The 12,192-nt window shown below is 34.8% G+C and overlaps 1 protein-coding gene across 1 annotated transcript in view; it reads left to right on the top strand.

Moving 5' to 3' along the window:
* The window catches only part of espnla (espin like a), a gene marked incomplete at both ends in the record, with an annotated part of 31,390 nt that overhangs the window by 8,509 nt on the left and 10,689 nt on the right, over positions 1-12,192 (top strand). The window contains 3 exons of the mRNA XM_079840909.1: positions 3,282-3,468; positions 4,073-4,255; positions 4,404-4,535. Of these exons, the coding sequence (XP_079697035.1) occupies positions 3,282-3,468; positions 4,073-4,255; positions 4,404-4,535 (502 nt within the window). The remainder of the gene's footprint in view (positions 1-3,281; positions 3,469-4,072; positions 4,256-4,403; positions 4,536-12,192) is intronic.

The following is a 12,192-nucleotide window of genomic DNA, read 5'->3' as shown; positions in this document are numbered from 1 at the left end:
ATCCATAATTTACTAAAGTTACTAACTTTCTGACATGAGTGACAGCCCCTCCGACTAGAAATAGACTAATAACCTGAAGTATATGCTGTAACTAAAACTCGTTAAACCACGCCCCCTCCGCTCATATCAAATGCAAAGATGTCAGCCAATCACAACAGTGGGCGTTTTTCCTGAAGTCTCACAGCAGACACGCCTCTTGAAGCAGGGCATTCAGCCACAGGGCAAACAGCAGTATAGAAAAAATGCCTTTTATTTCTAAATTATGACATTTTATGATGTAAAAATCATACTAACAATATAAGTACACCTCAGGAAACATTATAAAATAATAGAAAAATGCCATGCCATGGGACCTTTAAACCTTGTCTGTGAATCCGGGGGTATATTTATTATACTTATTATACTTATATAACTATACATTTATAATTGCTATTTTTATAAATAAATCATTATTTATTCTTTTTTATATATATTTATATTTATTTATTTATACATATTCTACATTTATTTATAAACGTTTTCCAAGAAGATATTTCCGTTTTGGTGACACATTATAAAAAGTATACAGTAATAAAGTATTTACAAATCCTTTTCAAACTATTAGTTTATAGTTAATTAATAGTTTATAAACTGTAGTTAATGGACTATATACAAATAGTGAGCTCTTCATTCATTGTCACTGTAATTAACAAATTATTATTGTTTAATTAACTTAAAGAGTTAGATAATGCTTTGTTAACAACTTATTAAATAGTTCTCATTTTAGATTAGTTCATGGAATAACAAGGTTGGTTTAAAGCACTCATTAATGAGATTTTCTGTAACCTAATCTAAAGTGAGAACTATTTGTGGTTAATAAATTGTAAGCAGCAAAGCATTATCTAAATCTTTACATATGAACTAATTAACCAATAACACATTGTTAATTACAGTGACAATGAAGAACTCACTATCGGTATATAGTATTTGAATGTATTAACTACGGTTTATAAACTATTAATTAACTATAAACTAATAGTTAATGGTTTATACGTGCTTTGTTACTGTATACTGGTATAATAAAGTGTTGGGACTTCAAGATTTCACATTTAATTCAATGTGTTACTTGCTATTTCTTTGTAATTAATTGTGAAATTTACTGAGTGAAATTGGTTTCTACACCAATTTCTTTTCAGTGTGGAGACTAAATGATCCATATGAATTCTTGTGAAAGTTATCATTCTTGTTATTCCATCTTGTCCTGACCCAAAATAGCTTTTGGCGAAAGCACAGGGCAACAAAAACAACAACAGTAAAGAAGCCTATCATGTTATTCATCCATGTGTTTGGAAATCTGAGTATCTTGTAACACATGCTCTGCTCGGGTGGTGAAACGGGAAATAAACATGTGACATGAAAGTATGGCACGTCCTGATCTACTCATCAGATTGAGGTCACACATAGTGCACCCCTGACACCAAAGTAACTTGAATTTGCTTCCTCTCGTCTCATTTAGCTAGATATGGTTTCCGAAGGCAATAATTGCTTGAAGAACCGAAATGGGTATTTAGATTTTTAAATGCAAACGTGGTTTTCTCATTACTAGTCCATTGTCCATTTGTGTTTAATGAAAAGTGAGGGAGAAAGAGGAATTGAGCTGTAGTGATCCAGTGATCCCATCAAACTTATTAAGTTCAGAGTCCGACCCCCAAGTTGATTATGAGTTATCTTGCATTCTTTTCTCCCTTTCTCTCATGCACGTACAGATACTTGGTGCGTTGACCACATTTGAAACTGATACACAGTGGCATGGTCAGGACGAAATAGAAGCATGTTTGTGTATAGGATAAGTACACTTAACATATACAGCCAGGGTAATGCATATATTAGCCTCAGGGGTTAGAAAATCACACGTGAGAGGCAGAGAGCTGGTGTATAATGGATGTACCCTGTTGGTCACATGTCACAACATACTGGAGATGAACTGTCTGAGCTGCTTCTCACTGTTACTGAACCCTAAGTCCTGAGCCCTTTGCATAATAAGCAATGCAACTACCAAATAGATGTGAATTTGCATGCTTAGTGGATAGGACAACATTTTATTTATATAAATTATATATATATTTATATTTGTTTTAAATCAAGTTCCAAATTTCTTGATAGTCGGCCAGTTGCCCCTGAAAGAGGTGTTTTTTTTTCTGAAGGCCATAGGTGTTCTGCTGTTCTGGTGAAGGTTAAAAGTTTCTTCCACCGAGGTGTGTGTGGCAGCCTTGTGAGTGTTAAACAGCATTTGCATCTTGACTTACAGGGTCAATTCAGGACACAAAACTAACAATCAAAATTTTTGTAAGATTTAAAACGTTTAAAAAAAATTATAATAATTTGGTACTTTTATTCTGTAAGGCTGCATTACATTGACAGCAAAACATATATAATGTTACAAAAGATTTATATATCAAATAAATGCGGTGCTTTCTTTTTTCTTGTCTTTTCATTAGAGAAATAAAAAAAAAAAAGTTTTATTTAGCCTATGTAGTTTCCACAAAAATGTTAAAGGGATAGTTCACCCAAAAATGAAAATTCTGTCGTTAATTACTCACCCTCAACCGCTTAATTCATTTGGATTAGTTTTATGATCTCTTTATGAACTTTTTTGTAAAATATTATAAAATAGAAAACGGTTATTGTAAATTGTAATAATATTTCATGATATTACTTTTGTTACTATATTTGTGATCAAATAAATGCAGCCTTGGTGAGTATAAGATACTTCTTTCAAAAACACTATTTGCTAAAAAATGCTGTTCTAAAAAAAAAAAAAACATAGAAAACTTCAGAGGGAACCTATGGTGAATTAGCATTCTGAGTTGGCCTACAAATTTGTCATGACTGAACAGCTCTATTGAACTTTGCATTAACTTTACATTAGAGTGATTAATATCCAGACTTTAATTGTTTTAACAGTTGTAGACATTAAAGTATTCCTTTGCTCTATTTACCCTTAGCTTAAATAGTAGATTTACCAGATCATAGAGATATCCTTAGCACATGTTTGAATCATGATTATATCCAATGAGTGAATCTCAGGTCATTGGCCACACAGGCCGAGATGACCAGTGACACAGAGGTTGATTGAAGGAGGAATGCATATCATCCATTGGTTAAGACACAGGAATATCAATAGTGGAGAGAGATTTCACTCAGAAATATCTTTTAGTGTGAGATTCACATCAGCCCTCAAAAACCCATTTGAAATATCAAATTATGCCTTGAATAAACATTTAAATTGACCTTTTTTTCAGGTCTGTTAATCGACAGACTAATATGGGTGCCACGCTGCTGTACCTGGCCTGCCAGGAGGGACATCTGCACGTTGTGGAGTATCTTGTGAGAAACTGTGGAGCTGACGCACATCTAAGAGCTAAAGATGGCATGACGCCACTGCATGCTGCAGCTCACATGGGCCACCATGCACTGGTAGTATGGCTGGTGGGTTATACATATACCTACACACATATACGTTTTGATATCATGTTGTATTAGAGATCTACTTCAGGTTTACAAATGTACAATACTTGTATAAAATACTTGATGCAGCCATATCACCCTGTAGCCCAAGACTGGTTTCCCTCTGAACTAAAACTAGGTGCTCACCCTGTGGTCTGTGTGGGTCCTAACGCCCCAGTATAGTGATGGGGCCACTGTACTGTAACAAGCACCGTCCTTCGGATGAGACGTTAAACCGGAGGTCCTGACTCTCCGTGCTCATTAAAAAATCCCAGGATGTCCTTTTGAAAAAGAGTAGGGGTTTAACCCCCGGCATCTTGGCCAAATTTGACTATTGGCCTCTGTCCATCATGGCCTCCTAATCATCCCCCTATCCTGATTGGCTTCATCACTCTGTCTCCTCTCCACCACTCAGCTGGTGTGTGGTGGGCGTTCTGGCACAAAATGGCTGCCGTCGCATATTCCATGTGGATGCTGCACATCAGTGGTGGTTGAGGAGATTCCCTCCTTCTATATGTAAAGCACTTTGAGCTATAAAAATGTAACTAATTATTATTATTATTATTACTTGTTTGGTCTATTGCAGGCGTCCTTCACAGACGTCAGTCTGTCTAGTCAAGATAATGAAGGGGCGACAGTTTTACACTTTGCTGCCAGTGGGGGGCATCATCGCATCTTGGAGACGTTGTTACAGATGGGATCAAAGGTCAAGAAGGATTACTGGGGTGGCACTCCTCTACATGATGCAGCAGAGAATGGGGAGATAGAGGTGGGTTTAAATTAGGATAGAGTATTGTGTGTGGTGTCTAAAATGGAACTGATGTAAATTACGCATTTTAAATCTTACTTATAACATTGCTCTGTATGAATATTTTTCATTATTCAATTATTAGTTATTAATTGTAATATTTTTCCAGTGCTGTCGAATCCTCCTGGGTCACCAGATCAGCCCAAAGGAAAGAGACATAGATGGATTTACGGCCGCTGATCTGGCTGAGTACAATGGCCACTTTGAGTGTGCCAGATACCTTCGCTCTGTGGAGAGAAATGTAAGGGTCTTTTCTTACTTCTGTTAATCAGATTAATCAGGTTTAGGAATCATTGTTTCCCATGTCTGGTAACACTTTATAATAACTGCACACTTTGAAGCATTAGTTAAGCATTAGTAAATAGATAATTCACCATTTATAAAGCATTAATAGACATTAAGCAGTTTATAAATACAGCTATAAATGCTTTATTCTTGATTTATAAGCATATCTATAATGTGTTTAATAATTGTATTTTCATACTTTATTAATGATTAATTTATAATTTCTAAATGATTACATTATTTACAAACCAGTTAATTAGAAGTTGTCAGTGGTTCATAAGATTATTTAGAAAGTGTAAGCATATGATTAATAAACTAAATGTAAGTTTATACATCTTATTATTTAGACATATAGAAATAGTTACTCAGTGTGTTAATATATGCTTTATTAACATGTATTCCTACTGTAATTCATGATTAATTCAGGTAGTTATAAAACATTTAGTAGCTAACAGTTAACTATTTTTGTGAGCTCATTTAAAGTGAGGACTATTTACACCTCGTAAAGCTTTTACAAAGGAGATTTAAATGCTCAGTTCTCTTCTGAACAGAAAAGGAAACAAATACAACACAGAGTGATACAGAACATAAAAATATTTATTTCAAAAAATTAAACTGTACAACTGGTAACTTAATATAACATTTAAAAAAGTCCTGTACATCTCCAGAAACCATAACTGTCCAGTAAAATGAAATTAAGCCTCTGCAATCTGATATAAAAATACATTTCTGTAAAGTGTAAACATTGCTGAATAAAAATGTACCAGTGGATCACACTGGATTACAGGAGTGCCAAAATACAACAAATAAAATTTGTAAAAAACAATAATAATATAATAAAATATTTTGCAGTGTCAAAACTACCTCAGTACCGACTTTCAAACATTAGAGAATGGCAGTGCAGAAGAGAACTGAGCCTTTAAATCTCCTTCGTAAAAGTTTTACGAGGCGTAAATAGTCCTCACTTTAGATGAGCTCACAATAATAGTTAACTGTTAACTACTAAATGTTTTATAACTACCTGAATTAATCATGAATTACAGTAGGAATACATATTAATAAAGCATGTATTAACACACTGAGTAACTATTTCTATATGTCTAAATAATATGTATAAACGTACATTTAGATATTTTATTACTCCTTTACTTACACTTTCAAAATGATCTTATGAACCACTGACAACTTCTAATTAACTGGTTTTTAAATACTTAATTTAGAAATGATAAATTGATCATTAATAAAGTATGAAAATACAATTGTTAAACACATTATAGATATGCTTATAAATCAAGAATAAAGCATGTATAGCTGTATTTATAAACTGCTTCTATTAATGCTTTATAAATGAACTATTTACTAATGCTTTACAATAACTGCACACTATTAAGCATTAGTTAAGTGTTACCAAACGGCTTTCTAAATCTGCATGATGCACACATAAGACACTGGCATTATTTGAAATTTCATGCTGCTCATGTAAATGGAAATACTGATATCAGTGACATATGACATACATTATAGATGGATGGATGGATGGATAGATGGGGAAATTTACAATACAAAAAATACAATTTTGTCATTTCCAATCAATAAATATACAGTGTAAATTACTGTGGATGTATTTTCAGTTATGTACATAAAATACATTAATTGCACAATGAAATTGTAACTTAGATTCTATTATACTGAAAAGTTTTTGCCAGACTTTCTGATTGATTTGTTTTGACTGACATATCCATTCACATCAAGAGTGTCTGTGAAAATAACTTTTGAGGTGTCACGTAGCGGCCACTTTCTAAGAAGAGGGTTTTGTGTCCGGTGTACCTCAATGGCCTTTCAGTCTTCTTGTTTCACGATGTAAATAAGATGCTGCTCAATTTAAGTCATAAATATTTTAAGGGTGAACATGGTAGCGCTGTTGGGGCGGGCACTGCGACTGAACCATATAGGAAAAGAAATTAATTCCACATTTAGAGCACAAAGTTGATGGATCAGTCTATGGGGTATTCTGCTGTTCTGGTGATTTACTGTACTGTATGTCACAACTATGCATTCTTTTTTTTCGGGGTTGAAAATGTCCATCTGCGTTAATGGCCGGTAGAAATAGCAGCTGTTTTTGCTGTTCCCATTCAACTTTTTGTCTTGGATTTCCTCCAACATACCTTGCTTAGCTGATAAAACACGTTTAACGAGCTAATACTGAATGTTTGAGCTAAAATCCATATGAAACATTTCAGAGGAGCTGAATATTAATTTTCGTTAGGTAAACATGTTGTATAGGGTATAGGCCATAAATTTATGGTATGTAAACCTCTATGGATTATATTGGTTACTCAGCTGTTGAATTGTAAGAATATTACTGACAAACGTATGACAATACAAGCTGATTTCCATGGAAGATTAGCTAGTTGAACCTACAAAAAAAAGTTTTTTGGACTGGAGCCATAAAGCAAGTTCTTGATTATAAATTTGAATGTTTCATATTAATTGTACTGTATGAAAACGTATGAAAACAAAACAAAATACAAAGCCAGATCTAGGACTTGAAGCCATGAAATGTGAACAGGTTAAAAATCAATTAAAGCCAATTAAGAATTCAATTAAGTTTCATTAAATTTGAAGTACCGTATCGGAGATTTCACAGAAATAATGACATGGTCTCCAATCACCTTGCTCACACTCTTCTATAGATCTAATGCAGAAATATAAGCTCCCTGTCAACATGGGCATGAATAAATCAGCAATTCATTGCTCCTATATCAATGTGAGGCTTGAGACGCCACTGGACGTCAAAAATTAAGTTGACCTGTCCCAACAATAGAGATCTAATTAGTAAAGGGAGGCTGTTGAAGCATCAGATGCTGCAGTCTCTTCACGTGCTGGGGGTGTATCAGTTACCTTCTCACCAGCAGCCTAGCTCAGGTAAAGGGCCGGGGGCTGAGCTGGTTATGGGATCCACAGGGTTTGGTTTCAGGGTTTTTACCATTCTAATGCTTGGAAAGAGATACTTGATCTATCAAATCGGTTGGAGAACAGGATGTTTGTTGGCTTCAAACGTGCATCTGATTGTTTTTTCCTGTCACCCTTCTTCCACTGTAACCAAGGGTAACACATCTGTTCAAGCAGTACTGACTCGAAAAAAATTTATTTTAAAAGACATAATTTTTTCAAAATAAAAACAAAACTTATATACAGTTTAACCTAATATACTCTACTTTTGAAAAGCTAAGGACCCATTAAATTGATCAAAAGTGGCAGTAAAGACATTTATAACTATTCATCAAAGAATACTGAATAAAATGTATAATTTACATTTTCCACAGAATTATTAAGCAGAACAACCATTTTCAACATAATAATAAGAAATGGTGGTAACACTTTTACAATAAAGTTTCAGTAGTTAACATTCATTAACTACTTTAGTTAACATGAACTAAGAATAAACAATACTTCTACAGCATTTATTAATCTTAGTTCATGTTCATTTCAACATTTACTAAAACATTATTAAAATCAAAAGTATACAAAAGTATAATCACTGTGAATATCACGAACAAACAATGAACAGCTGGATTTTTATAACACTAACAAAGATTAATAAATACTGTAACAAATGTATTGCTCATTTTTAGTTAATACATTAAAAGGATAGTTCACCCAAAAATGAAAATTAGCCCATAATTTACTCACCCTCAAGTCATCCAGTCATCCTAGGTGTATATGACATTCTTCTTTCAGACGAATAAAATCGGAGTTATATTACAAAAGTACAGACTAATCCAAGCATTTCAATTGCAGTAATAGTGGCTCTGTTTTTGAAGTCCATAAAAAATGCATCTGTCCGTCAAATAACATGCTCCACGTGGCTCTGGGGTGTTAATAAAGGCCTTCTGAAGCGAATCGACGCGTTTGTGTTAGAAAAATATCCATATTTAAAACTTTATCAAGTAAACTTTCGGCCGACCGCCTTCCGTGGAAAAGTGTGACGTCATGACGAGCCTACCGGGTCGTGTTAGTCTTTTGATCGGCAGGGGAACTTTCAACAATTTTTCCATAAATTGAACAGGGACGGCGGTCGGCCAAAAGTTTAATTTATAAAGTTTTAAATATGGATATTTTTCTGGATAATTTGGATATTTATTAACACCCCAGGGCCGCGTGGAGCATGTTATTTGATGGGCAGATGCACTTTTTATGGACTTCAAAAACAGAGCAACTATTACTGCAATTCTAATGCTTGGATTAGCCTGGACTTTCTTAATATAACTCCGAATGTCAATTAAGAATGTCATATACACCTAGGATGACTTGAGGGTGAGTAAATTATGGGCTAATTTTCATTTTTGGGTGAACTATCCCTTTAACTAATGTTAACAAATGAGATCTTATTGTAAAGTGTTACTGAAATGTTTCTTAAAGGGATAGTTCACCCAAAAATGAAAATGTGTTATTTTACTCACCCTCAGGCCATCCAAGATGTGGGTGTCTTTTTTTCTTCTTCTGTAGAACATTAAAGATTTTAGCACTTTCAGAGTCAGAAAGAACATATACAGGCAAAACAAAATTAATATCTGTGGCTCCTGACGATACATTGAGACCTTATGAGCGCATTCATGGCAGTCTGGAGCGTGAGCTTCCTGTCGCATAATGACGTATCCACAGGAACTCAAACGTTGAGAATCTGTGAAAAGATTCAGACGTAATCTTAACTTTTTATATAGGTTGCAGCACAAGTACTACTTTGATGAACAATACAACACAAGAGTCTTCCCTCTCTGTTGTATATAAACAAACACAGCGTCAGCTGCTCACGTCATTATGCGACAGCAAGCTCACGCTTCGCACTGCCATGAACGCACTCAGGACCGTTTGCCCAAGCTGTGGTTTACAGGTAATAATGTTGTAAACAATGTTCAGTTTCTTGCACAGACCGATCGTTTCGCTTCATAAGACCTCAATGTATCGTCAGGAGCCATGGGTTTTAATTTTGTTTTACCTGTATATATTTTTGTGACTCTCGAAGTGACGGTAGCCGTTGACTTGCATTATATGAATCCAAGGACCACGATCAGCTAAAAATCTTCTTTACTGTTCTACTGAAGAACAAAAGACACCCACATGAATGGCCTAAGGGTGAGTAAATTAACAGCAAATTTTCATTTTTCAAAGCACCAAATCATGACTGGAGTAGTGGGAGTTTTGCCATCACAGCAATTAATTATATGTTAAAATATATTGACATAGAAAACATTTGTTTTAGATTGTAATAATATTTCACAATTTTACTGTTTTTATTGTATTTTTGATCAAATAAATGCAGCCTCAGTGAGCATAAGACTTTTTACCAACCCCAAGCTGATATCATAATGAAACAACAAACAAAAAAAACAAGAAAATTATATCATAGAGAGAACCACTGCAGACCCTCATAAGTCAAGGTCAACAAACTTCTTAATATATGACATAATTTGACTTTTTTTTATGACAAGGCAAGATTAGTTCAGGTTGTAAAATGTCATGTCATGTGACTCCTGAAAAACGCATGAAAAGATTTAAAAATATTTTTAATTTAATATATGTATACACCTTGTGTGTGTGTATACTCAAATTAATTCAGTGTGTAAGGAAAATATGTTATTACTTTTTACTTGACATTTTTAGAGTTTTAAATCGAACCTTTTATTGAATTTCTTTTTCTAAACCACATGAAACCTGCAAGAATACATAAAGTAAATGTCTAAGAACTTGGCATGTGGTTTAAACCAGACTAAAGATTTTTCTTTTCTTTATCATGGACACTCTCTTATATTTCATAGACCCAAAAATGGTTCCCAGGCCTCCCGCTGGAAATGACTCTGTATGGTCCATATCAGCATTATTTCTCCTGGTCCGCTTACAGTATTGCAAGTTGCAGTGTACTTCACAAGGTTTTATTCCACCTCAGAGTGCTCAGGACAGGCCATCTCATTTCCTAACGGTGCCTGTAATGGATTGTTTGGGCTTCTGGCCAGAGAGTTGCGTGCTAGGTATTTCCTCATGTTTTGGTTTCATCCCAAAGAGGTCACCCTCCCTGAGCACAGCCCTCCGCTCAAAGTGTGAGTGCCTTCTCCCTGAGACAGCTGCAATCAAATAAACAGATCAAGGGTTTATTTTACAACACGCATATATGCTTTCCTCCCATCCTATTCGGGCAGGGAATTAAGAGGCCAGCTGTATTAAATGTGTCTCTTCTGGTTTATTTCAGTACAACAACAAAAATTGTTCTAGATTGGGAAATGTTCTTAGTGCGATGTTCAGTGTAGCTCTGCGGTTTGTTTATTGCAGGTGCTTTCAAGCATTATAAAAATGATTAGAGAGTTTGGATCAGCAGGAAGCCTTTATAGAAATGCCAGTGCCAAACGGCCACCAGGGGGTGGTAAGGGAGCTATTATTTACGAGCTTACCCCCATGAGAAGAATCTTTCAACGTGTTTCTCATCAAACGTTCAGTCATATCTCAAGAATGCTCTGATTGCTTTGACCTTTACTAGTCCGCTACACATGGAACAGTGTTTACCACTTAACTGAGAATGTGCACACACAAAAACCTTTGTATATGCTTTTGGTGCACCTGCAGATTCAGGGTTTGCTATAAGAAAGTTCCATTTCATAATTTCCTTCAGTTTTTGTCCTCGAAGTTTGTTCTCAAGTCGTTTTTTGCTTTGGGAACCAGTTTGTACATTGCAGATGTACATCAAATGCCCCCAATACAGTACCAAAATTGTTTGTCCTCCTTAAAATCAAACACTGCCTTACATGAATTGTTCATGGTTTTCACATAAGGACATTGCTGCATCTGAATTCTTGTATTTTCATAATTAATAACGTCTGAATTCAATGGAGAATGTACTTCTCGGCCGTTAATGAATGCGTACAGAATTAAAAAAATGTCTTGCAATTTTACATCCGCCATCTTGGCATTGTTATTCTACTAACTTTCTTGGTACTTATAGCACTTAACATTCACGTTTATGGACTTTGAATCTGACGGCTTCTCCGCTCCTGTGGCCTTATGGGATAGTGAATTGTCTATTGGTTTCACACTCAGCAGATGCAGTTAGGTCATCTGGTTATTGTTCACCTACTGTATTCGGACATTCTCCTTGTTTGACTTGCTGTTTTTTTAATACTGTAGGCTTGCGAAGTATGCATAGTTGGATGTAGGGCATGTTCTATTTTGACTAGCTTATACCAACTGAAAATGAATTTGCAGCAAAATAGCATAGATTTGAATTGGATGCACAGCCTTTGATGTCAACAACAAAATCTAAATCTGAGACATGATTTATTTCTACTAAATACTATGGTATTTTACTGTGAGCAGTTATACTTATTGTATTTTTACTAGAGGCTTCATTCTATTCTATGTTCGTAACTGAGATTTCTTCAAAGCACCTGGGTCAATGACGTACAAGATATTTAAAATATTTAAAAAATATAGTTTCAAAAAACGTGCCAAATTCTACTCTTTGTATTTGTATTCTATACATCATTCATACAAATTGAACTGACTTTGCGTTTTCATAAAACGCTCAAAGTATCTGACTTGTACTTGACACATGGGCTGCGTCC

Source organism: Gobio gobio, assembly GCF_949357685.1.
Source record: "Gobio gobio genome assembly, chromosome: 17".
Lineage (NCBI taxonomy): Eukaryota > Metazoa > Chordata > Actinopteri > Cypriniformes > Gobionidae > Gobio > Gobio gobio.
Note: the sequence above shows the minus strand (reverse complement) of the source record. Positions and strands in the feature narration are given on the sequence as shown.